Raw genomic sequence first — 27,942 nt, forward strand, 5'->3', positions numbered from 1 at the left:
ACACACACACACACACACACACCTCCTTTTTTTTTTTTTTTTTTTGCTTTCTATCATTGATTTAATTGGTGTGTTTACCTAAGTGTCTGACCCTTGTCTCTGGGTTTCCCAGAGCTGGGTTTTTTGCTGTAATACTTCAATGTCACCTCTGGGGCGGGTGTTTGATGTATGCTACATATAAAGAACACGTGTAGACTACACGCTCATGGATGTCTCAACAGAAACAGTGCTGATGAAAACATTCAGCTGCCTGCCTTGGGGCTAGAAGGGCAGCCTGGTCGGAAGAGTATTTGCCTGGCATACGCAAAGCCCTAGGTTCAATCCCAGCACCACATAAACTGGGCATGGTGACACACGCCTGCAATGATAGCACTCTGGAGGTAGAGGCAGTAGGATCACAAATTCAAGGTCACCCTTGGCTACATAGCAAGTTTAAGGTAAACCTGGAGTGCATGAGGCCCTGTTTTAAGGAAGCGGGGTAGGAAGAGACGGGTGGGGAGGGGGGCAAACAGACAGACAGACTACCTAAGGACTAGAGGTTGGAACAAAATTCTTTTGGCAAACAGGACATCCAAAGGAATTGTGTTTGTAAAGGAGTTTGGAAAGCAACACAAATTCCCAGACAAGACATGTCCAGAAAAAAAAAACCTGAGAAAGCCTTGAGCATTCGACTTGGATTGATCCCAAAGACAGCAACCACAAGTTGACCTTTAGGCTCATACGAGCCTCACTGAGAGGTGAAGGTGTGCTCAGGCATTCAGCTGCAAAAACTGGGGGACACCATTGCACATCTTTTAATAGGTTTTGGTTTTCCGTATTTCTTTTTTTTGGATTTTTGAGGGGTTTTTTTGTTTGTTTGTTTCCTTCTTTGTAGGTTTAGCTCCTGTTCTTCAATAAAACTCTAAAAGTATTTGTTAAACATGGATAAAATGAATAGACACTTCAGTGACCCCTACAATAACTAATCTTTATAAAAGTAGTCTAGGGGAGTCTCAGAGCAAATAGGCCAGTGTAGCTCTTATCAATTTAAAAAAAATGAAGCCAATAATCCTGGAGGAAAGAAAAGTAACTGAGTTTCAGAGTTACTAAATTATAATTCTTTTCAGGTAGCTAGCTGAAAACAAAACTCATTGAGAGATACAAAGAAACAGAAACATTACCCATCCAAAGAGCACGTCTGCCAGGCCTAACCATGCATACCTTTGCCCCCAGACCTCAGGAAGCAGAAGTAGGCAGATCTCTTGCTCCGGGCCACCAGGGCTACGCATCCAGACCCTGTCTCATAAGAAGAAATGGTCACCAAAAAGAAGGATTAGGAACATCTCTGGCGAAGCACAGATAGCAGACTCATCCACATCCATATGAAGACGATGTTATCATGTACTTTTTCACTCCTGTGACCAAAGTAGCTGACAGAAACAATTTAAGAGGGGGTTTTATTTGGGCTTAAAGTTCCAGGAAAGAGAGTGTACCGTGTGGAGAAGTGGTGGCATCGGGAGCCTGAGTGGCTGGGCACACTGTCTCTGTAGTCAGGAAGCAGACAAGCGGGGCTGCTCTATAAAGTCCCTTCCCTGGTGATCCCTTCCTACAACCAAAGATCCACACCTTCCAAAACAGAGCGAGCCGCCAATGGGGGACCAAGTGTTCAAGCTCATGAGCCTATGGGGACATCACATACGCAGAGTACAATAAAGTTAAAGCGCTGACCACACTGCACAGGAGAAACTAAACTTTGATGTACATGGGACCACTGAAATAGTCAGAAGATAAAGAGGAAGGATGAGATGCTTTTGAATGTGAAGGAAGGAACATGGAAGAAGGGAGAGAGGAGGGAGAGGAGGGAGGAGGGGAGGAGGGAGGAGGGGAGGAGGGGAAGAGGGAGGAGGGGAGGAGGGGAGGAGGGGAAGAGGGAGGAGGGAGGAAGGGAGGAGGGAGGAGGGGAGGAGGGAGGAGGGAGGTAGAGCTACTTTTACTGACTTCATACATGCCCAGCCCTGGGGCTCACACTTGCTTCCCGAGTGTCCCCAACACTGCCTCTGCCACTATACTCAGTCCACACACTTTTAGGACATTGAACCTGCTGACGAGAAGTTCAAAGATGTCCTCAGCTATACAGCAAGTTCAAGGCCGTCTGCTCGTCTCTCAAAACAACAAGATAATTTATATGACTTACGGACAGAGTCAAAGACCAAGTGTGTGAGTCATTTGTATTCAGGACAGAACGAAGGGAAAGGAAGCTAACTTGAAGAAATAATGGCGGGAAGATAAAAATATTTAGGTACAAGGTGACCAAGGTTTTTCAACCAAATAAGACTACGGTGTTACCCATAGAAGAGAAGCAAATGGTATAAGTTCTGATTCAGTTAGCACAGACCCGTGGGCGCTGACTTTCCCGCCAGGTTAGCGGGGAAGGTTATACTCAAAGTCCAGAGTGGGTGGCGTGCCAATGGCGAAGCTGTCCCCTAGAAACGAAGGAGGAAGGAAAACCTGCCCAACTGAAACCTAATGGCCTTTCCCGCCACCAGACTTGACTAAAACATGCTAAAGGCCGTTCTTCAAATGGAAAGAAGGGGATGTTCTATACATATGAAGATATAAAACTCACTGGGAAAATTAAGGACACTATCAAACTCGGTATACTCAAGTACTGCATGGTGGCGTGCGAACAAATCATCCCCACACTATTGATAAAAAGCACAGAAGTATTGAAAATTAAAAAGCTGCGATGACTTGTTGAGAGGCATGCAAAGCAAAAAGTGCCAAGTCTGTTATCCAAAAAATGAAATGTGATAGCTTATAACTTAATCAAAAAATCAATTTTTAAGAGTTTGACAGAGATACACGGGGTGGTTAACTGCACCCAACGGTCATAGGTTATTAAACAAAAACCCCAGAGCCAGGGGAGAGCCACCTCCCTATAGGTTGTTGGCTAGGGAGACCCAGAGGCTCCCAAAATAATAATCAAGCGATTGTCACTGCTATTGGTTGCCTGCCAGAACTGGAGAGGGAGAGGTTATTGTTAAGGACACCACATACTTTCATTTCTAGACAAGAGAGAAACCAAGCTAGAACTGGTGTAGAAACTTCTCTCTACTGGCTAGCCCTCATGTGCCAGAATAAGCTACTCAGACTGCTGGAAGACAATTGCCACCCAAGTCTTATTTGACTGTGGACCCCGTGTGCAACAATTCTGATCAACTATAAAGATGCATAGGTGGCCAAGATCGTCATGGAGGTAACCAGTCTTTTTGTGATTGGATTTTTTTGCCCGCTGCACACATGGGAAATTCACATCTGGTACTGTAAGCCAACCAAGACCCAGTGGCTGGGGAGGGACTATGCCCTCGTTCGTGGGGAAGCTACTGGTGTTTTGCTAATAGTGTAGCTGTCAAATGGCCTTTTAAATAGTTATGTTTACGCTCATACGTTAATGATGGTGTTTTGGATCTTGGTCGGAGAAACTTTCAGTTTTTTGTGTTTGTTCTCAAAATGGTGACCGCAGAGACTCATAAGTGGTCAAAGTATTGATAATAAGTAACTGTTGAACTCACAGTCATAATGGGACATCTATATTGGTTATCACCTCCTCTAAGGCTCAATGATAAGAGAAGAAATAGGAAGAAAGAGGGTGGAGGGAGGGAGGAAAGAAGAAAGGAAGGAAGGGTTGGGAGTGGTGTAGAATTCTGACTTCCAGGCGTGCCTTAGCTGTGGCAAACTCAGATTTATAGTTGTGATTACTTATACAAGGCTCACAGGTTCGTTTGTTTGTTAAGATTTATTTATTTTTATGTGTATGAGTGTTTTGCCTGCATATCTTCATGTGCACCACAGGAGCTCCTTGTGCCTGGGGATGTAAAAAAGATGTTAGACCCCCTAGAACTGGATTTCTGAATGGTTATGAAGCAGCACGTGGGTTCTGGGAGTTGAACTCACGTCCTCTACAAGAACAACAAGTGCTCTTAACCACTGAGCCATCTCTTCAGCCCCAGGGTTTACACACAGTTAATGGTTGATAGGGGAGAAAGATCTTCACTGGTGTAGTCACTGCTAAAGTGTCCATGCTGCTGTAAACCATCAGCCATATCCATGTGACTAACCCTAGTGAAACTCACTGGGGACACACGCACACGTGAAAGCATCATTGGGACCATTCTGAGCTATACAGTGAGATCCTGTCCCCCCAAAAGAAAAAAAAAAAGAAATCAAAAGTTACACTTCGGGCTGGAGAGGTGGTTCAGTGGTTAAGAGCACTGACTGCTCTTCCAGCGGTCCTGAGTTCAATTCCCAGCAACCACATGGTGGCTCACAACCATCTGTAATGGGATACGATGCCCTCTTCTGGTGTGTTTGAAAACAGCTAGTGTACTCATATAATTAAAATAAATAAATCTTTAAAAAAAAAGTTACACTTCAAAAGAATTATCTAATTATGAAGAAATACACCAAGGAGGGAACAAAGGGTCTGTAAAAGAACCAGAAAACAAGCCAACGGCCGTGTAAAGTCTCCCCGACCAATACAGCACGAATGTAAATTAGTTTAGTTCTCCAGTGAAGGCACACAGGGAGCTTGAGAGCTGACTCTGGTTAAGAATGCTGCTGCTCTTTAAAAAAACGTTCATGTGTGTGAGTGTTTTTCCTGCCTGTGTATGTGCATCCAGGGCCTGGGAATGTCAAAATCCTGGGAACTAGAGTTACAGACAGTTGGGAGATGCTATGTGGGTGTTGGGAATTGAACCCTGGTCCTCTGCACGAGCAGCAAGGGCTCTGGAGAGGTGCACCGGCTCATTTCTCCAGCTCCCATGAGTACTTGCTGCTCCTGCAGAGGACCAGAGCTCAGCTGCCAGCACATGCATTGGGCGGCTAGCACTTCCTGTACTTCTAGTTCCAGACGATCCAGCTTCTCTGGCTTGCCCTGGTGCCTGCGCTCTTGAATACATGCTGACAGCTCTCTAACAGGCTGCACCATGCTCGGCAACCATGGTGCCAGCAGATCTTTCCTACTCCTCTTCCCTCTCCCTTGCTAGAGCATTAGATTACATTCCTAAAGCCAGCCACCAAGGCCTATTCCCTTATTTGGCCACTTCCCTGTGCCTGATTAAAACTCCAAGGTCCAACTATCAAACCGCCAAGGACCAGCAATCGAAATTCATTATGTGGCTACACTGGCTAACCTGTCCAATCATGGTTTACCCACTCATCCTAGCACAGAATCGCCCCCCACACACCCCCGGTTTCTCCTTAAATCCCACACCTTCATACATACTTCCTGTCTTTCTCACACAGAGGCAGCATCTATGTACAGACCTGCTTGCCCCTCTAGGGTAATAAATCTCCTTTGTGCTGAGAATATGGTATCTGGGGACCAACCCTGAGGCCACTTCACATATCACACACACACACACACACACACACACACACACACACACACACACACACCACACACTTCTAAAATAAGATGAATCTTCGGTTTCTTAAGAGATAGGGCATCTCAATAGATGGTGCATATTCCTTTTGCCTTTAAAGGCACAGAAGGAACAATTTAAAGATGACCCAGGGAGCTGCTCAGTAGTAACCAGAGCATGTGCGTAGCATGACACCTTGGTGCAATGCATAAGGCACACACAGAGAGATACTACACGGGGAAGGAAGGAAATGGGGGAGGGAAAAACGAAGTCCCAAGCAAAAGAAAGCTAAGCGGTTAAGAACAATCTTTTATGACCACAAGTGTGGGAGATTATAAATCAATAAACGGAGAAATTTCAAATTTTTCCCAGTTTATGGGAACCAAATAAAAGCTCCTGACATAAACACTAAACACACAGAAGTCCAATGAGTCAAAAAAAAAAGGAAAATTAAAATAATTTTCATTTGAGACAAATGAATACAGAAACACAGTATTCCAAGACTCACTGTGTGCACCTAAAGTGATGCTAAGAGGGGGAGTTTATGGCAACAAATGCCAGCATTTTTTAAAAAAATATTCTGTAGGGCAGCAAGATGGCTCAGCAGGTCGGAGCACTTGCCCCAGGTCAGACAACCTGTGTTTGACCCTCAGAACCCAGAAAGAAAACAAGGAGAGCCAACTCCACAAGTTCATCTCTGCACTGAGGTGAGCACCCAGCATGCACGCACACACACTAATACCGGCTTTCAGTCTCATTCTGTCTCCTCGCTACAGAAAGAGGACCGAGAGACGCCTGAAGACTGTAGAAAGAGCAGACTAATAAGGAGGAGCGAGAGTTAAACAAGACACCAGAAAAACAACACAAAAGGTTTGGGGACCCTCAAGGGAAATTGTTCCTTTTTCAAGGGGAGAAAAAAAAATCAACAAAACATAATGACTAAAAAAAAAAAAAAAACAAAACAGAAAGGAATCAAAATGGAAAACGCATTTGTTCTAACCAGCACAACATGTGGCCCGACAGTGCTGGCAATATCGTGGAATGGCATTTCATTTTTTAAATGTACTGCTACGTATGAGTAATAATTACATGGTGATAAATTGAATAACCAAGAGAAAAATGTGTATATTATTGGGCACATTTAATCCACCAAGAAAATGCTAAATAGAAAATTTTAAACAAGTGACAAGAAGACTGAATCAGTAAACTCTGTCATCAAGAAGGATCAAGGACGGGGTTGGGGATTTAGCTCAGTGGTAGAGCACTTGCCTAGCAAGCGCAAGGCCCTGGGTTCAGTCCCCAGCTCTGAAAAAAAGAAAAAAGAGAAAAAGAAAAAAAAAAGAATGATCAAGGACTCCCACCCACCAGCTGATAAATCCACTCCACAAGGTGCCAGTCTATAAAATAAACATGTAAAACTCAGGTTGCATTCCTATACCCTAAAAACAAAAGAATCCTAAATGGAAATTAATTTATTCTATGCATCAGTAAGAATTACTTAAGGATAAGTTTAACCAAGAAAGAGAATGATTTGTGGACTGAAAACTACAAAAAAATCCTGGGTGAAATTAAAGACCTAAGTGGAGAGACATCCCAAGTACATTCTCCCTAAAATCTAATTTTGTTAGGATGGCAATAAACCCAAAGCACTCCACGTATTTAGTGCAATCCTATCAAAATTCCAGTCATATGAAAGCAAAACAAACCCAACAGATACCAAATTATCAAAGTAGTAAGAATAAAAAAATCTGAGGCCCAGCATGGTGGCACACATGACCCCAGCACTGGAGAGAGAGGGGTAGGCAGATTTCTGAGTTCTAGGCCAGCCAGGCCATACAATGAGGCCCTGTTTTTAAATAGAAATTTAGACGACTCACACGTCTTCATTTTAATTACGTCAAAGCTCCGCGTCAAAACAGTGTATTTCTGAGTAAGGGCAGATATAAAAGAGCCCAGAAATATGCTTAAGTGACCTTTTTCCCCCCAATAAAGGTACAAAGACCATTTGATGGGAAAAACTGAGGTTGGTTTTGTGACTTGTTTTTTTCAATAAGAGGGGTAGGAAAACCGGAAGCCAATATATAAAGAAGAGGAGAGAGGGGAGACAGTATTACATCAGATACAAAAGTTAAGTGATAACTGATCAAGGACCAAAATTAGTGACACTGAACTTGGCAACAATTATGACTCCAAGACAACGAGTAATAAAAAAAAAAAAACACAACAACAACAAGTAACATAAACTGGACTATTAAATTTAAATTTTAAACTTGTTCATCAAAGAGTTAACCTGAGATGTAGGATACCCCGCAGATAAACTTCTGGCGGGTTATTTCCAGAGAGGTTTAACTGAAGAGGAAGGATACTGAACAAAGGCAGCGCTGGCTCAAGGGAGAGACTTCAATAAAGAAAAGCAGCCACGTCAAGCACCAGATTCACCCCTCTGCTTCCCGACAGCAGGGGTAGTGTGACCAGATGGACTGTATCCCATCAAACTGTAAGCAGAAAGAAGCCAGGCCTTCCTTAAGTTTCTTTTGTCTGCTACTCTGTCATGGCAACGAGCAAAGTAAGACTACAGTGAAAAAGACAAAGCAGAAAGATAGAAAATATAGTCAGTGGTAAAGGATGCTTGTGACACGGAAGGATCCTGAAAGCCTATCAACAGGAGGAAGCCAGACACAAAAGGCAAATATTTTCACTCCCTGTAATACCTACAAGAGTGAAATTAGACACAAAGGCAAGATTTACCGCTCAGTAACACTGGTAGTCTGGAAATAATTATGGCTGCAAACAGTGAATGTGCACAGCACCACTGGATTACTCTGAAAATGGCCAAAATGAGTGTATATTTATGTCACAGAAAATAAATGGTGCAGAGTATTAAAACCACATTCTCAGTGACTCCCAATGACTGTAACAGTTTCTCCATATTTGTGCCCTTATGAAAACCCCTCAATCAAGTATTAAGCTGGACTCAGTCACTCATTCTTTTTTCTTTTCATTTGTTTGTTGTTTTTTGAGACAGGGTGTTCCTGTGGCACCCTGGCTGTCCTGGAACTTATTCTGTAAACAAGGATAGCCTAGAACTCAAGAGATCCACCAGGCTCTGCCTCCTGGGTGCTGGAGTCAAAGGCAGGTGTCACCACACCCGACTAGCAACCCATTTCTAGCCCACAAAGACAAGGCAAGTGAGTGAGTGACTTGGAATCTTGGTCTGACGAACAGTGACGTTGCTGTCTTCTGGGTGACTTACTTGGGAAGTCAAGTTCCACACTGCCACACCATCAACAGAGACAACACGTCCATACTTGAGGAACTGTTTGTCCACACCCACATGATGAGCTCACCAGAGCAAGCCTTCTGGCCCAATCAGAGTCTAATGACATCACCCAAACCAAAGCACCCAGTCAAGCTGACCCCGTACTTGATACTCAGATACTGGCACTGTTTGCCCAAAGGTTTGTCCAAGTAGCAAGACAACCACAAAATCCTGGCACTTTTAACACCAGAATAATACTATACAAGTTTGTGATTTACCATAAAAATTCCTTGTTAATTATATGTGCATAATAAGGTAGAGAGAGAGAGAGAAATGGGGGCTGGAGGGGTAGTTGAGCGGGTAAGTACACTGCCTACTACTGCAGAAGACGCTCTTCAGTTCCCGGCATCCACAATCTCCTCTGCCTTCTGTAGGTACCAGTCACTCACTTGGTAAACATACACACATACAGGCATTCACACACATGGAGACAGATAACTCCGTTTAAAAGGAAAGGAAAATGTTCATCACAGGGGGATGAGAACATTAGCAGCTGAAACCAAGATGATCTGAACCAAACTTCATTGGCATTAAAAGTGTTTATTGGGAATATCATCCAATCTATACAAGTTATATACAAGGCATGAAAATGGCAAACAGCACAAAATACGATTGAGGTATAAGCTAAGAGCACAGTATGTCATGTTTCAATAAATATAATCCAAAATTTGTAAACTAAGTAACCAGATAGATGAGTCATTTTTTCTAGTAAAACCATATAAAATATTTATTTCATGTGAGGTAGAGGACAGTTTTGTGTGTCGTGTAATGCAACCAACCACAGCAATTTTAATCATAAAACTATATGCACTGGCAAAATTATCAATCGAGTTATGCTCAATGTAGCTAATGTGTTTCCGTAGTTGCAGAAGGGACCATTCACATACTGCCTTCCCAGGTTAGAAACTGTGGGGTAATTGAACTATTACACTGCCTTAAAATTACTACGGGAAGTCCTTCCAGCAGAAAAGCTAATGGTGACTACATGTATCACAAACTCACAACTCAAAAGGTGTCCTAGATTTAGCAATTATTCTAATGGGGTGTTCTCATGAGAATTACTTTAATGTGCTGTGCTTTCTTTATTTTCAAGTGAGGTATCTTATATTGAAGAAAAAATCTTATAAATTTCTTTTATACTAAACTAACTTTAAACACTATTTTGTTTTCTGGGCTTAATTTTAAAATGTTTTGTATTTGATCACTTTCTAATTCCAAAACAGTAGCACTATATAAGACATTTAATTCTATTTCTAAACAAGCTTCAAATTGTATTACATATTTTAAAAGCATTTAAGTGGGAAGATTAAAAAAGACTGTCCTTTTAAACAAGTTACAATACAAAATACCCATATATGCTTTTCTTCCAATAGTGGAAACGCTTAAGTATTTTACACTAGAAAAAAAAAAGTTAAGCTCTGTTTAAATATCTCAGTTCCACGAGTATAATAAGTAATGCAGCAGTTCATATCACATATTGCTGATTGCTTCCATGAAACCATTAACAAGTAGATCCAAGTTCAGGAGCAGGGGTACAGCATGGACACAATCTGTCGTCAGTTTGTAATGTCCTGCCCTAAAGGTTAAATGCATAACGGACAAGTGAAAACAAGCATCCTTCCCTACTCACTCAAAGCATAGCATGGTGGGCAGACCTTTCAGAAGTGGATGAAAACCCTCAGGACTAGCTGTGCAGCTCTTGCTAGGGAAATACCTCGGGCACGTTTCTTATTACTTGTGCTTCCTTTTCATTTTGCTTTTCTGCAGACAGGAGCCACAGACACAGACACTAACCAGTGTTCTGGCGGACTCTGGAGGGATGCAGGGAGCCTGCAAACAATGAGGTTACTCACTGTTTCACCGACTTCGGTCTGCTTTATAATTCACTATGTACAAATCAGTTTTTTCATTACTCCTTCCCACCCCTGTACAAAAGATTTTACATATAAACAGCTTATATATTAAATATGTTATAAAATTAGCTCAAGAAGCATAAAACATCCTTATTTCCAAAACACAAGAGATATAAGCGAAAGACTAAACTTCAAAAATGGTAAAGCCCGAACCAAGCCTAAGTTGTTGGTAGAATCTCTCAGTGCTGGGTCTCAGCTGTGGTTTGTTTAAAGCCTGCTTGACGGCAGCAGGAGCTTCCACACTTAATACCTTTACACACGTGGTACAAAGTCCTCAGTGTGGACCATAGAGAAAAACCATCCAGAGCAAGCATCACTCTTCACTCAGTATAAAAGCTAACGCCTGTGTCTTCCACTCCTAAACACAGCTTTTCAGAGTAAATGGTCTCATTTCCCCCTAAACAGAGGATGGACTCCGAAGGGAAATCTGCTTGCCCAGTGAACTTGGCACAGCACACGAGACCTAACACCAAAGCAAACCTTAAGACAGCAACCAGCACACAAAGCAAGCATGCACAAAGTAAGCTTCCTATGGGTATTTTAGCAGAGGTCACTTGTGGAGGAGTACAGAATTTCAAAGTTGGTTTTCAAGCTATATGGTGCAATGTAAATTAAAGTTACTTTCAACAGTAGGAGATATGATATTTACAGCTGATTAAAAATTACTTTAAAGGAAGTTTAGACAGAAAATGATGGCACATCATTTCATCTTCTGGAAAGTGAAGACTACGCTCAACAATGTCACGAGGCAAGTTTCATCAAGACTAGAAAAATCACACTTACTAAGCAGCACATAAGCAGAACACTTCTGTCAGAAAAATAAATGGTGCAAGTCCTTGAGTCTGCCTCCCACACAGCCAAGCACAATGAACTGACATCTAAGCTAATGCTATTTTACAAACGCCTGTGGTTTCCTTCTCCAGAGCTAAATAAAATGACATATATGGTCCCTGTGCCACTTAACATGTTTCTCCCAAGGAGGTTACAAAAGTCAATACATAAATTATAGAACATAGCAGAATAAAACCACATTTAGGTCACAATATATTTAGGAAACAAACTCCCTTTTGGAAAGTAGAAAAATTGCCTTAGACATCAGTATCATAACACAAAGTATGACCATAACAGGTGTGATAACTCTGGTGTCTCACAGCGGGGAGGACAGTGACAGCCGTTTCTCCTAAGTTATTCCTTAACGCAGATCTCAGGTCACTGCATGTAGTACCATGAGACAGCTCGGGACACATGAAACAGAAGATAATGCCACAGCTGCTTTCAGGGACATCCCAAAAGAACTGCACAGGGCCAGCGGTGGTGGGGCTCATCCTGCCAACCCAACACTTGGGAGACAGAGGCAAGAGGGTCTCTGCAAGCTGGAGACCAAACAGAACAAAAACAACAAAGTACAAAGTTGCTAAGAATTTCCCCTAGTAAATCCCAAGCCAACCATCTAGTAATGTGAAATTCGATGGTAAAAATGTCAGACTTCATGTGCAAAAAACAAAAACAAAGAAAAGTGCAGAGGCTGCCCTTCCTCAAATCACGGAATTCATGTCATCTACAATTCCTGCTCCTAGCAGATACTCCCACTGTGGATTATTAACCTATCACATTTTCTTAGCTGACTGTAAATTCCTGATTTTAAGATCAAAGAGTCATCATGGTCCATTTGTGCAAGTTTTAAGATAACATTTAAACATACAAAAGTCCAAAACAATCTTTAAGATATTTAGTATTTTATAATTTAAAAGAAAAAATCCATTATATAAATTTCATAAGACCTTTGTAAGACTACATATAAAAACTGTACAGAGCATTGTGAGTTACATAGGAAGCGGTGTGCGTCCGTGGAATCCACTTTCCTCATGCACATGAATGAGTACTTCACACCTCTATTAACAGGAAAAGTTCGGAAAGCATTTTAATTTTCTGAAGTCACACACACATATCTAGCTATGGTCACTCTTAAACAGAAAGACAAATTACAACTGCTTCTTGTGTGTACCATCAGAGCACAGCAAAGTGTGCCCCACCCACCCGCTGTATGTCGGGGAGGTGCTACTAGCATTTCATCAGGAAAACTCCTCTAGGAGGAAACCAGAGGAAACTCATTCTGCAACCTGAACAAAGTAACAACAGGCTGGGTGTATAAAAGTCAAGAGATTCTGTAATGAGAAGGCTCCAGAGTGAGTAGCTTTGTATCATAAACATTACCTGTATATCTACGGTCGGTCGAGCCTGAAGCAATGCATAAGAAAGCTGACACAGGTACTTCCCACCACAGGATGCTGCTTTGGAAAGTGTAACTGTTAGAAATACAGGCAGACTGCCTACGGTTCAAACTACATAGGTTATTATTACCAAGCCAACTGGAAAAAGTACAAAGGAGCATACATTTTCATTCATTTGGAAATGGAAAAAATCTGTATTAATATATAATCTTCACTTTTGCTGCCCTATAAATGAACAGAATGCCTAGCTACCTTCATGCAAGTAAGATGTTAGAATTCAATTTTCAAAGCAAGTGACAAACATGAAGTCCTGCCAACCAAACACAGGAGCGTCTCCTCTTCCGCTTACTCCTTGGCGGTCTTGGACGACTTCACGATCTGCAGCTTCAGTTCCTTTATCATCATCTCTAGCTTCTGCCTCGCCTCCCGCTCCTGTCTCAGTTCATCTTGCAGTTCTTGCCTGTCGGCCTCAGCATGGTCTAGTCTTTGCCTCAGTTCTGCCAGCTGTGATTTAAAAGCCGACGTTAGTTTTCCATCACTTTGACTTGCTTCCCATTCAGTCATCCTGCCATGGCTATGAAACAAAACGAACTGTTTTCCTGCATATCTTAGAACACCTAGTACTTGTGACAACTGACAAGACAGTGGACTGGAGGACTAGGAGCGTCACGAGGAACAAGCATGTGGCGTGCTCGCACAAAGGCTGCCGGCGTCACTCCGACAGTCTGCACAGCTGCATGTCCATGTGCTCGTCTTCAGCGTTTGTGAGAGGAGTGACACAGCCTTACTTATGTTTGCTTCCACTTCCAAGTACAGGAGGCAATAGTTGTGTTTGCTAATTTGGAACAAAAGCTCATCTTACTCTATCAAAATAACGAAAAACTAGATCCTATTTACTTGTTTATTCATTTATATGGTGCTAGAGATCGAACACAGGGTCCTATACATGTTAAGCAGATGCTTTACCAATCATCTACATTCCCTAGACCAAATAGATGCAAAATTTTAGAGTACTAGACATTAGTAATTTAGATAATTAACTACAGAATTTCAATTAAAAGTGAAAATAATAAAGGTTAAAAAACCTTATTAGAGCCAGGTGTGGCGGCACACACACTTAATCCCAGCACTTGGGAGGCAGTCAGATCTCTGATTTTGACTATACAATGATACCTTCTCCACACATCCCCACAATGAAAGCAGAATAAAGGAGGAGAGGAGGAGGGAAGGAGAAAGAGAACGCACTACCTTAGTGAATAAAAGCTGTGCTTAAAACAATTTCCCATCCTGAAATCTAGCCCGACTTGACCAAAGTAACTCCTTGACAGTAAGGTCCAGCCCATGCCACGGGTCCAGCCCATGCTGCAGACGGCCACTCACCTGGGCTGCGTATTCAGCCTCTTTGTCTTTCTCTACGTTTGAGTCACAGGTGCACTTCTGCTTCATCACCTGCTCCAACTTCTTCTCTAAGTCTCTCTGCTCAATATAAAATTCCTCCATCCTCTGAGCATGCTCATTCTGCAAAGACTCAAGCTCTTTCTGTAGATTCTGCTGCTCTTCAGTGAGCTCCTTCATCGCCTTTGAACTGCTCAGCATCTCCACTTCCTGTAACACAAAGTGAAAATTCTTTATTTCTATCCTTAGGAAGAAATACGTCACAAGGTGTGTGAAGTGCAGTCGTGCTATCATGTCTGCAGAGAAGTGACTGCCAGAGAACTGCTTCTCAGTATAAAGCACAACAGCGGAGTCCATCTGCAGTGTCTAGTCTGATGTCCTTACTGCTGAAATGTATCTTAACTGACTGTTTCCAGCCGGGCAGTGGTGGTGCGCACCTTTAATCCCAGCACTCAGGAAGCAAAGGCGGGTGGAGCTCTGTGAGTTCCAGGACAGCCAGAGCTACAGGGAAACCCTGTCTTAGAGGAAAACGGAGAGAGAACAATGGCTACTGCTTAGACAGTTACCATCTGCAACTGCTGCTTCTTCTGTAGAATTGAGCTCAGCTTCTCCTGCTGTCTCACATAGGTTCTCATCACGTCTTCCACGATCTTCCCCTTGTCATCTTCACAAGTAACATCTCGGACCACGAGTGGAGAGGAGGCTCCAGAACCCTGCTTGTCTGTGTCTCTCACTAAGTCGCAAATGGTAGATTCACATTTCTTTTTACTTGTAGAATTATTTGAGACCGATGAATCTTTAGAAAAAAATGGGGGTGAGCATTAATACCATTGGTAAAAAGTCACTGGAACAATCCATAAGTTAAAAATAAATTCCATTTATAAATCAATCAAAAGCAATAAAAGACTTAGAGAAGGAATTAACAAACGCAGTGCCAGATGACAACTACAAAAGAAACTAACACATGAAGACAGGAAATGACACTGCATGCTCATGGAATAAGGCTTCATCTACTCAGTGTGATCCACATCAAAACCGCAGCTCCTGTTTCTGCAGAAACTAACTAGCTCATTCTAAGATTCACATTGAAATGTGAGAAATTCAAAATACCTAAAACAACCTAGAAAAAGAGTAATAAAGTTGGGAAGACTCACAACCCCCAACTTCAAATCTTCCTGCAATCTACATTACAGTGTGGGGCTGATAGTGTTTGCCCATCAGTGTGAAGACCCGAGTTTGAATCCCCAGAACACTTGTAAAGCCATGTGCAACAGCACACAATTATAATTCCAGCCTTCCTAAGGCAAAATAAGTGTAGATACAGTTGAATCCCTGAGGCTTGAACGACAACCGACAAAAAGACTGTGTCTCAAGGTAGGAGGCAAAGAGCAACACCCAGAGTTATCCTCTAAGCTACGCGTGCACCCCACACAAATGTATGCACACGTATGCACACAAACACATCGCACATACACACCAGTAAAACTGTGGTGCCGACAGAAGACTAGACATTTAAATAAGCAAAAAGGAACGCAGAGTCCAAGTGCTCACTTCGACAGCACATTTGCTAAAGCAGAATGATTCACAATTACACAAGGCCTGAGAAGGACAGCATGCAAACTTGTAAAGCAGAACCTATTTTTTAGAGCAAAGTACATGGATATATATGTATGAAGATAGACTATGAAGCCTACTGCTTTGTATGCTAACTAAAGAGTAATTTCAGCATCCAAGCCAGGAGCGGTAGGTGACATACACCTGTGATCCCAGCACACAGGAGGCTGATGGAGATCAAACTCAAGACCAGCCTGGGCTACCAACAAGGACCTTGTCTCAAAAACTTTAAACTGCTGTTATCATGGTGCCAAGACAATTCAACCAGAAAGGAACAATCTCTTCAACAAATGGGCAGCAATACGAACATGTAAGCAGAAAGAAAAAGTGAAACTTCTATTAACATAAATGCTACTTCAAAATGATCTCAATACAAGATCAAAGAATTAACTGTAAAAGCTAAAGCCATTATGTATAAATCTCTCTGGCCTTGGCCTAGACAATGCATTTGGAGGTGCAACCCATGAGGTAAGAAAGCAAATTAAACAACAAACTGAGCTGCACACAAATTGCAACCTCACTAACAGAACGAAGGACGGGAACTGTGAGAGACTGGCAAATCTATGTCTAATAAGGATCAAAACATAAAGAGAGCTCCTGGAACTCCCTCCACACAAAAGAGACAACCCAAGCTAAAAACAAGCTAAGGTTGTGAACAGGGCTTTTTCTTCAAATAAAATATCCAGTGTCCATAAAACCATAAAGACATACTCAACTTCATCAGTCATTAAGAAATGACAAGTCCAAGTCATCACAACACTGTACCATACATAACCACTGCAATAACTGTACTCAGAATAGACAGTTCCAGTGCGGACAGAGATGTGCAGACTGTGAAACCTTCAAGGACAGCTGAGAACTTCTCAACCATGTGCCTACTGTGGAACAGTCTAACAGTCTCTCAGAACATCAGCAGTTACACAGCCCAATACACTCTACCACTAAACGCATACGAACAAGAACTGAAAGTGTATGTCCACACTAAAACTTGCATGCCAGTTGGCAGTATTCTTCATAATAACTACATAGGGGACACAATGCAAAATATCTACTAACTGAAGAGGGGTTCAACAAAACCTGCATAAGCGCAGGAAAACATTAAGTTCTTTTCTTAAAAGAAATTGTTCCTACTAGAAACACAGTAGAGAAAAACATGCCTAGTAAAACCAGACCTCAAAACCACACACTGTCCTTCTTTTTATCTAAACTGTCCAGAATAGGCACATCCATAGAGACCACAGAGGGTCAAGGAGCTAAAGTCACCCATCGGGTCACTGCCACAGGATGACAGGGATCTATCTGTACAGGAGCCATGACAATGCTCTGGGACTAAACAGCTGGGATACTTTTCACGACATGGTGGTTACACTAGAGACAAACAGATTGTATGCTTTGAACTTCTATGGTAGGCCAAACTACCTCACTTTGTTTTTTTAATTTAGTTTCTGTTAGTTGTGTTTTGCCTGTGTGTATGTTGTATATCATGTGTACTTATATGTGGTACCAGCAGTGGTCAGAAGAAGAAATCAGGTCCCATGGAACTAGAGTTACAGGTGAGTTGTGAGCCACCATGTGGGGGCTTAGGAATCAAACCCAGGTCCTCACAAAGAGCAACAAGTGCTCCTAACCACTGAGCTAGCGCTCTAGTCCCTCACATTACTTCTTAATCATTAAAGAAAGTTAATTAGAAACCAAACAGAATGCAAGTGTTATATTACTATCATAGTTCAATTCAGAAGAAACTGAATCACAGCAATAATAATTCAAATACAGGAAGCTGTCACACTGTATGCAGACAGGACTGCCAGACGGACACCCGAGGGATGCTAAATACTTCAGCTGCATGGCACTGAGCATGGCTAAGCTGCAATGCGCCATGGAACAGGGCTGTATCTTCATGCACACCTTCCCTATGGTCTACGCATTTTAGAAGGCATAGGAAACAGGCAGGCTTTCTCCAAGGTATCAGCCAGGATCTACACCGATGTCATCTATCTGTCCCAACTTTGCTTTACTATATAAGCAGTCCCATTCTATACCTCCTGAACCACAAATCCAATGCAGATATATTTAACATCAGGTAAGTGGTATCTCTGTTTACAGAAGAAAAAACAGCGAAGATAAGGGATTCTACCAACAAGAAGGGGAAGGAAAAAGGGAGGTGACAATGTCACTGCATGGGAGCTAGTCGTCCTTTCTCATCATCCTCCACAGGCTGCCACATTCTAGAAAGCTCGCAATTGAGGTGCAAAGAAACCATCCTGAGTTTTCAAAGTTAGAACTGTTTTAAAGTAAAAGTTGTGGTTACAGAAGGGGAAATTACCTTAAATACAAAAAGCCTTTAAAATACTGAGCAAATGTGTTTCTTAACTATCTGATTTGAAAAACATAACTTCTGAATACTTACCTAAACAACTGTATAATTCTCTACTGGTTTTTAAATCCATTTTCTCCTGCTCCTCAAGTGAGACGTCTGGGTAAGACACTGTCTTTTGGCGCTTACTACTATCATGAGGCTTTTCTGACTGTTTGGAGATGGACTTACTTGTCTCTGCCTTGGTGACCGCTTTAGACTGGGACGCAGCAGAGGCGAGCGACACATTCGGTGCAACCACTTTGTCACACATGTACAAGTAGTAGCTGAGACAGAGGGAAAACAAAGCACACATTACATCACACTAAGTGTGCATTAGGATGTGACACCCACCGCTCTACACCCTCAGGGCTACCAGAATAACCAAGATAAAACACAAAGAATCCAGGCCATGGAAAAGACTTCTCAGAAAAGAAAGTCCGTACTTAAGACAGCAAAACTGAGGGATTTTGCTATTTTGAGAGTAACTTCAAAACCCTAAAAAATAAATAAATAAAATTAGAAAACAAAAGTGAGTCTCTTCCTCTTTCCTTAAGACCACCTGACAATTAAAAAGGATGGAAGCCCAAGCCTGACACCTCACATCTGTAGCCCAGGCCTGCCTCCTGCGCTCTACTACTTTCTCAACACACGAGTAACTACGGATGCCAACTCCTGGGCTTCTCAGCAGCTCTGTTGGTGAGGCCCCAGGACCTTACACACCTCAGCGAGAGCACAGGAGTACTGCCCAACTGCCCCACAATCCTTGCAACAAAATCCATAGAACAGTCTCTTAAAATTATGAATGAAGCAGCAATAACAGACACTACAAACCTAAACTAAAAGGACAACACTGATTTTTCTCCAAGTTCACGTAACTGTGAGCTTGAGTCATCTACGAGTCTTACATAACAAATTTGAGACACTTTACAGAGTTTGATCTGTAATTTAGAATCTAAGTAACCTTCCAAGAGGAGAAACGGTCCCTTATCTAACCCTGCCCTACACTTTCATCTCCTTTTACATCTCAATTTCTTTTTTCTAATTCTTCCCCTCCCTCCATTCCCTCCAGTCTCTCCCTGACTTCCCCCCAGATCCACTCCTCCATTTTTCTTTAAGGGGGAGAGGAGCGCAGACCGCCCAGGGATACCAACTGAACATGCCCAGCCTCACACAAGGCTGGACAAGGCGACTCAATAGAAGGAAAGGGCCCCAAGCACAGACAGAAGAATCAGATGTCCCACTTTCTCTCTGCAGGATGCCTGTGTTACTACTCTTTATCTCTAGGTCCGAACACTTGGTATTCTAATTAAAAATTAAACAAACCCTTACGGATTTAATATCGCCTAGAAGACTTAATAAGAAACTGTATGATAGTGATTTGTGCACATCTGTGAATTTTAAGGTTCAGACTGAACTAGGATTTTTATTGAAATACAAACTCTTGATTTTGAAAGATGTGGTTATAAAATTTCCAAGTTTCAACCATTTGTTTTTAAAATTACTATGTGGGGTACACACTTTTAATCTCAACATTCAGGAGGCAGAGGCAGGTAGACAGACCTCTGTGAGTTTGAGGCCAACCTGGGCTACATAAGGAGGCCAGCCAGGGTTACCTAATGAGAACTGGTTTCAAAAAATAAAAATAAAACAAAAAGCAAAGTAACACATTCATCTCTTGAGATAAAATAAATTGATTCAATTTCTACTTCAAGATTGAAATTTTATATACACCCACACAAAAGATGCATTCAATCCCAATGTTCTTGCCTAAAACAACTCTGAATTAGCATTAGCTAACAAGGAAAACCTAAAGGTAAGCGACTTAAGTCTTAATTCCTAGAACTGTAGGAAGACAGCTGTTAATAAACAGATAAACAAACCAACTAAGAATCAACCAGTCAGGGAAGGGGTGGGAAAAACAAACAAACAAGCACACAACCACTAGGCAAGCTCAGGCTCACTCACCTGGGGTGTAAAAATGAATGGGTCTGAGGACCGTGGTCACCTTCCTGTTTTATAACAGGATACCATGGTGGCAATTCCATTCCCGAAGGCGTATCTGTCTGTAGGAGTACACAGAAAGGAACATTACTGAGAGGAGAAGATGATCCTCTTTGCTCAATATGGTTCAAGGGATAGAACCCAGGGATTAAATCCAGGGTCTTGCCCTCGTTAGTTAAACACTCTAACCACTGGGCTTCACAGCCAAGCCCTGTTGGCTAATCTTCTGTCCACTTGATAGGGCTGCAGAACAAGTGTCACATTTTTAAGGCTCATCTTCTATTAGGAGCTCTCCCACAGTGCTATGTCTCATTTCTTGACTTATCGACTGCTACTATCTTGTCACAACTTTCAATACGCACATTCAAATGGCACAGCTTAGCAGAAACAATTTCATACTTTGGAAATCAATTCCAAATAAAATAACACAATCCTGAAAATACACAGCATTGAGAACCTCTTACTCTTGGTGCCACAATCGACTTTCCTCTACCCCATAGCCACAGCACTTGCTAAAATTTTAACTAGATACCATTCTATAGCAGTAAGTATTCTGGCCAATTAAACGTGAAACTACTGTGCTTGCTATTAAGAATTAGTAAACCATATTCCTCATAAATATTAAAAGCTTTTTTTAAGTACCTATAAAGGAACAGGGGAATGGTAACTGGTAATTTCCTAAGTATTACTGGCTAAGAATTTTACACACTCTAATTAATTCTAATAAACGCCCCCTCCATTAAGCAGTGATCTTTAGAACAACACTAAAAGAATAGTCTATGGTTCTAGCAGTTTTCTTGTCTTGGCCTGGTTGATACTTTGTCCTCACATATTTCCGTGACAGTCACTCCCCTGATTGTGAGGAGAAATAGGGAACAAGGGTCCCTGACAGAAAAGCGAAGGAGGAGCTGAAAGGGGCCAGATGAAGGCAGACAGCAGAGATGCGATGTGCACAGGTCCAAAAGTGGGTTAAGGACGGTCACCTAACAGGGCACCTGGCTAATCTCTGAACGCTTGCCTCCAATCCCATCTGCAATCAGGAGGAAGATGGAGACTAACAAGCTCATAATGAAAACACAGAATTTTGACTATAGCCCAGGGCAGAGTACTCGCCTGGCATAATAAGCAAGGCCCTGAGTTCAATCTCCAGCATTACACATAAAAAGTGTGATGGTTGGGTGAGATGGCTCAGCGGTTAAGAGCACTGACTGCTCTTCCAGAGGTCAACCACATGGTGACTCACAACCATCTGTAATGGGATCCGATGCCCTCTTCTGGTGTGTCTGAAGACAGCGACAGTGTACTCACATACATGAAATAAACAAATCTTAAAAAAAAGAAAGTGTGATGGTGATCATACAAGGGATGGTCACCAACACTAAGAGTTAGGGAGGGTAGTTTATATGTCCCAACATTTCAGGTCAGGAAAGAACACAAAGGGAAGAATGACGTGCAGTTCTTGGTAAAAGTAAAGTCAACTCGCAGTGGCCCAGGGGCTCATGGGAGTCTCGTGGGGAGACATGTTGCTAATGAAGAAAACCATTGTAAACTAAAAAAACTTCTGAGAGATCAGACAAGCAACTCAATGCCTGAAACAAACCAACCAACAAACAAAAAGACAAAAACAGAAGGAACAACTCTAGAGTAAACTTTACACAACTTCACAAGTGTGACTTTAATGCCACGGAAAAGTTTTTTAAAAAGTAAAGAAAACTGGAAAAGAAATGTTGGGTGAGGTGGTTACATTAGACACTTGGTGTCACATGTTAGACACCTGTCACTAAGCGGGATAACAAGAGTTCAATCTCTGGAACTCACACAGCAGAACTGACTCTGGTAAGTTGTCCTCTGACCACAACAAGTATGTCCATAGCAAATGCTTCCCCCCAATAAATAACTGTAATTTTTAATATTTAGAAAACTAAAAAAATGAAAAATAATTTGTATTGTTGGGAGATCTTAATGTTTTCTAAGAATTACTAGATGAGGAAATTGAAATACAAGTAAGACTACAAAATTATAGAAAAGAATATTTTCATAAATTAATCTTTATTTTTATTTTACATGTATAAATATTTTTGTGTGCATGTTATCTGTGGATCATGTGCCCGAGGAAACCAGAAGGAGGCATAAGATCCCCTGGAACTGGAGTTGCACATGGTTGTAAGCCACCTTGTTTGTGGTGGGAATCAAACCCAGGTCCTCTAAGAAGAGCAACCAACTATCAAGCCACCACAGGAATGCTTTAAATGGCTTAAAAGTTGATTATCAAAGTAAGAGAGAAAGAGCCAGAGAGAGCCAGGGACAGAGGAAGGGGAAAGGGAGGGAGAGAGGGAGAGGGTGAAGAAGAGAGCACACTTGATCCCAGCACTCAGGAGGCAGAAGCAGGGGGATCTCTCTGAGCTCAAAGCCACCCTGGTCTACAGAGTAAGTTCCAGGATACCCAGGTCTACACAGAGAAACTCCAGCTCAAAAACAATATAAAACAACACAAAACAAGAAAGAATGGGTTATTAATTGAAGACTGCTATGTGAGTAGGCTATTTTTCTGGGAAAAAAATCCACGAAGCTAATAAAATATTCTTTAAGATTCCAATAAGTAGCACAATTCTGATGTATTATTCAGAATCAGGGCAAACTCAACCACTTACTTACAAAGTAAAGCAATCAGTTGTTCACAGGTCCTCGGCCTACAGCAGACTAAAAAGAAGTGACTTCTAGCAATAAATACTAAAGGACAAATGTTCATAGACCACTGATAACCTGAGAGAAGAATTACAGAATATAGCCATAAAACCTGCTGTAGCAAAAGATAATCTGAGGGTGTCAGCATAGGCCAGAGCAAGTCATTTACTACATTTCAATTGTGTATGACTAAACCAGTACTTTGAGTTACTATGGTAACTGATGCTTAAGTCTTGAGTCCAGATGACATCATCAAGCTATATTCTGTAAACTATTTAGATCTAAACTTATTTGGAACACTTAAAGTCGCTTTAAATATTTACAATTTTAGGGATCTAATTGAACAGTTAAGAGCACTGGTTCCTCTTGCAGAGGACGCAGGTTCAATTCCCACCACCCACATGGAGGCTCATGGCCATCGCTAACTCCAAATCTACGGGATCACACATCCTCTTTTGATCTCCAGGGGTACCAGGCACATACACACCACACACACACACACACACACACACACACACACACACAAGCAAAACACTCATACACAGAAAAATGTAAAAAATTTTAAAGATACAAAAGGTGGTTTTTTTTTTTTTGAAAAACCTGACTTCTTTAACATTGTGATGCCCGGGGTAGCTTAACTCCGTTTGATGAGAGGGCATGTTGAGAAACATCAGTAATTCAGTAATTACTCTAATAATCCAGGGAAATACAAGATTATCTTGAATTAAGTCAAACTTTGTGGTTAAACTCATTAAACAAAACTCATAATTGATCTTATATCTTAAACAAGTCTAGATATATTGCCCCATAAATCACTTCAAACATTAAAGTTAAAATCACTACACTGAACCACACATTAAATAGGTTTTCCTAGTATACAGACTAGAATCTGAAATCTTCAGAACAGCTTGCAAGAATTTTTCAAACTTTGATTTGGAATATGACAACTTTAATCACTAAATTTATTTCAAAAGCCTACTTTGACTTGTGTGGTCATTTTATTCATAATACAAGCACAGAATGCCCTTTTTTAAACATTTGAGGCAGTGTCTCATTATGTAGACCAGGCCGGCCTTGAACTCAAGACATCCACTGCCTTTGCCTCCTGAGTGCTAGGACTAAAGGCTTGAGCCACCACGCTTGGTTATTATGCCTTTAGTTCAGCAATTTCTCTACATTTGAAACATATCTTTTGCGTTTATTTATTTTTAAGTATTCATCCTCCTCAGTTTCTATTCTTTGTTTCTTATTCTTACATCAGTCAACTAAAAGAGTCACAGACCACAGGCTCTGAGCAAACGTCCTGTTCGAGTTTGCCATCCGTTGCTATGATAAATACCATGGGCAGAGCAAGGTGGGGAAAGGGCTTCTGTGACTCACACTTCCAGGTAACAGCCCATCACCACAGGAAGTCAACACAGGAACTCGAGGTAAGCTGAGGCGGACACCCGTGGACTAAGGTTGTTTACTGGCTTGCTCTGGCTTCTGCTCAGCTAACTTTCTTATACAGCCCTTCTTATATATCACCATAGGGTGATAGGGCTTTCTTATATCACCCTATGGCTGATAATGCCTATCACGGGCTGAGCTCTTCTACATCAATAAGCCATCAAAAAATGCCAATCTGACCTAGGCAATGCCCCAAGCAGACAACTGAAGCTAGCTGGAACACTTCCTTCAACAATTACCTGATATTGTCCCTAGCCAATGTCTGATTCCCCCATTCAACCCTAGCAAGTGGCTATCTGGCCTCTCAACAGTAACTGGAGGTCGAGAGCGTCTTTATTTTACACATTAGTACCTAGCACCATGCCTACCACGCAGTGCTTTGGGTGACTCTGAAGACCCTGGAGTAGCAACGGTCCATGCGGAGCATTTGCCTAGCATGTGTGCTCAACTAGCTCGCGGGTTCAATCATCAGCACCAGTGAAGAGAACACGAAAGGACATAAGAGGCAGGGGAGTGGCACAAGGTTACTTACTGGCTACCAAGAAACTCCAGACACTCTCAGATTTGGATCTTTCTCCTCCATGAAGCACAGGGGAAGCTGAACCTGTTTGGTTGCATTTTCTAAGATGTACAACTTTATACAAATCCTAAGGGATGCACAATGCCAACAGCGATAAAGTACTGCAAAGTCATTTTGCCTAAATGCTGCGGTAAGCCATAAAACACACTCCTAACGAATTATCCTAACTGCATGTTAAAAACAATTAAGCACATATTACAAAATGAAACAGTAACAGTCATGCCAGATTTTCTCTTCTAAGCCTGCATTTGTGTCAACATACAAATTAGGTTTTAGGGAAAGAATATAATTAAATGATACCACAGTAACGCTCCCGCTCCTGATCAGAAATACAAATTAGATCCCGAAACCAGAGCATCCTCTGCCTTTTTTCTTACACTCGATGTGGGACAATTTACTCCTTTGTGTACTCAAACACTAAAGCAATATGCATTTTCCTGCTTGGCAAGTGGAGAAGAACATCACTTAGTAATTGAAGGCAGAGTCTTATTATTTTAAATGCTCTACTGCTGGACTGCCCCACCATCGTCTACGTCAAAATTAACAGATGGCACCATTTCACACATACAAAGTTTCAGATACATTATTTCAATCCAAAGACTCCTTTTCTACTAAACATCAAATTAACACCCATGAAAACAAAATTTAAAGGATCCCAAAATGTTTAATAAGTTAATTTTTAATAAATAACCCGTAGGAAAAGTCTTAAAGTTTTCCTACACGTCTACATCTTGGCTCTGGTACCTCGAGTACACAGCCCTTACATAATCAGACATCCTAAGCAGCAACAATTGGTCTGGGTGACACATGCTAATCAGTTTCACAATGACACAGTTTAGGGAAGTTGACTTCATCTTCTAAAAAGAATTTTTGGTACTACTTTAAATACAAAAGCATGTCCACCTGCTCCAAGCTATTTGTATCAAATACTCCACACTGCACTGAATTCTTATGAGTGCTAGGACTGCACTCCAGAATAAACTTGGTTTCTAAGTGGTATGCTTATTTTTGTAATTATAATATCAGATTAATATTATGCTCTTTAATTTGTAGTGACAAATGTTTATTATCTAAAAAACTAAGACAATGTTTTAAAATGCTGATCAATCTTCCAAATTCCCAATAAAAATTAAGACATTTACATGTTTTTATATTTAGAGTGTGAGGATGTGTTCATATGAGTTGAATGTGTGTGTGTTTGAGAGAAAGTGTGTATGTTCATGAAACAGTTCTCTTCTCCCACCATGGATACCCTGGGGCCTGAACTCAGGTCATCAGGATTGATGGAAAAGCCCTTACCCACTGTCATCTCATTGCCCCTCCAAAAATACTTTTAAAAGCAGAACTGTTAAAAATGCTAAAAACAGGCGCACAGTTAAGAGAACTGTTGTCTCTCGCAGAGGAACCCGGTCTGACTCCCAAACCCACATGGTAACCCGGAAACATATGAAACTCCGGTTTTGGTAGCTAGACAGCTTCTTCTTGATTTCTTTGCAGGCACCAGGCATACAAGTGACACATAGACATATTCAGACAAAACACCCACACACATCAAACAACAGTTAAAAGTGCTACAAATAATCATCATCTTTAACTTCTTGTGTTCAGAGACAGTATGCTGGCCGGCAAGCTTAACAGTCTTAATGGGATGCTTACATGAGAACTAAAATATAACGCGCATTATTATATAATAGGTTCAACATAAATCCACGACCTCTCCAAGGACACCACTAGATCAAGCTATTACTGCTTAAGAAATATCTCTTTTAGTATGAAATGAGATGCCTGGCTCTGGGTCTCTTTAGCATATGTAACACTAAGACACTCAAGTGGTCAGTAAATGACTGCAGAGGTACACAAAGCACCTCGTAGCCCATGGCTGCCAACAACGTTCACTGAAGGAAACCCAATCCCTCAGATGGTATCTGCTTTCCTCAGCATGCTCAGCATATTGTGAATGATTATGTCAACAACTGAAATGAAATAGTGTTATGTGGTTGCAAATAGCTACTTAAGCGCTTTTCAGCTTTAGGTTCATGCCACAGTTCTTGAGAATTAACTAACCTAATGCAAAACCGAGGCACAGTGATCTAAGCACCTGCATTAACGTATCTAGAGCTGATCCCGTGGATCCCCGGGAGTGACATCAGTGCCTGCTGCTCACACTGAAAGACCAAACTCTGCAATAATAAATATGTAGTCGTTATCGTAAACCGTGTGAAGCTGTAGTACAGCTATCCCTTTGCAATGTGAGGAACTGGTAAGAGTCTTGTTAGGAGTTAAAGAAATTAGGAAAACAAAATTTTATACTATGAGCTTTACGTAAGAAACTACGAACATCAGCTTTTTCCTCCAAGTGCTTAGGATCAGTCCAGAGCCCTGTACACACCAGTCAAGCATCCAGCCACTGAGCCACATCCTTAGACAATTAAGCAGTGCTCTAATTTGCTTTCAGTCATGGTGACAGAACACTGACCAAAAACAACCTGGGAAGGCAAGAAAGGGCTTATGTGACTTTACTTCCAAGTCACAGTTCACCATGGGAGAGAAGTCAAAAGCAACTCAAGCAGGAACTGAAGCAGACACCACTGAGGAAAGCTGATTCCTGGTTTGCTTGGCTTGCTTGCTTCTACAAACCAGGAACATCTGCCCGGGGGAGGACCTCCCACATCAATTAGCAATAAAGAAAGTGCCCCAAGACCCACCACAGGCCAATCTGATTGAGGTAATCCCCCAATTCAGACTCCTTCAGATAACCCTGCCAGTAGAAGCCTCGTAGATTTAGACAAAGTAGCACTCTCAATGCCACCAGAGTATTTTCACTGATACCTGTCAACTGTTCAACGTGTATAACATATCATGTATAAAGCTAAGGCTAAAGCCAAATCTATACAGATGCGTACCAGAAGGGCAAAAGGGGCTGGCTCCTATGGAACTAGCTGTAAAACACATCTGCAGGGACCAAACCTGGGTCCTTAGCGAGAGCAGTCAATGTTC

The 27,942-nt window shown here is 41.7% G+C and overlaps 1 protein-coding gene across 5 annotated transcripts in view; it reads right to left on the minus strand.

Annotated features, from left to right (window-relative positions):
* Window positions 1-9,241: 9,241 nt before the first annotated feature.
* Window positions 9,242-27,942, minus strand: part of Skil (SKI-like proto-oncogene) — a 28,072-nt gene continuing 9,371 nt past the window's right edge. For 2 of the 5 annotated variants that reach the window (XM_087614206.1, NM_001398591.1), the window contains 5 exon segments: window positions 20,196-20,293; window positions 18,420-18,514; window positions 14,827-15,056; window positions 14,246-14,470; window positions 9,242-13,369 (listed from right to left, as the gene is read on the minus strand). In XM_087614206.1, coding sequence (XP_087470332.1) covers window positions 13,211-13,369; window positions 14,246-14,470; window positions 14,827-15,056; window positions 18,420-18,514; window positions 20,196-20,293 — 807 coding nt within the window. In that variant the 3' untranslated portion in view covers window positions 9,242-13,210. 5 annotated transcript variants of the gene reach the window in all.

This window comes from Rattus norvegicus, chromosome 2 (genome assembly GCF_021556685.1).
Source record: "Rattus norvegicus strain SHRSP/BbbUtx chromosome 2, alternate assembly SHRSP_T2T, whole genome shotgun sequence".
Taxonomy (NCBI): domain Eukaryota; kingdom Metazoa; phylum Chordata; class Mammalia; order Rodentia; family Muridae; genus Rattus; species Rattus norvegicus.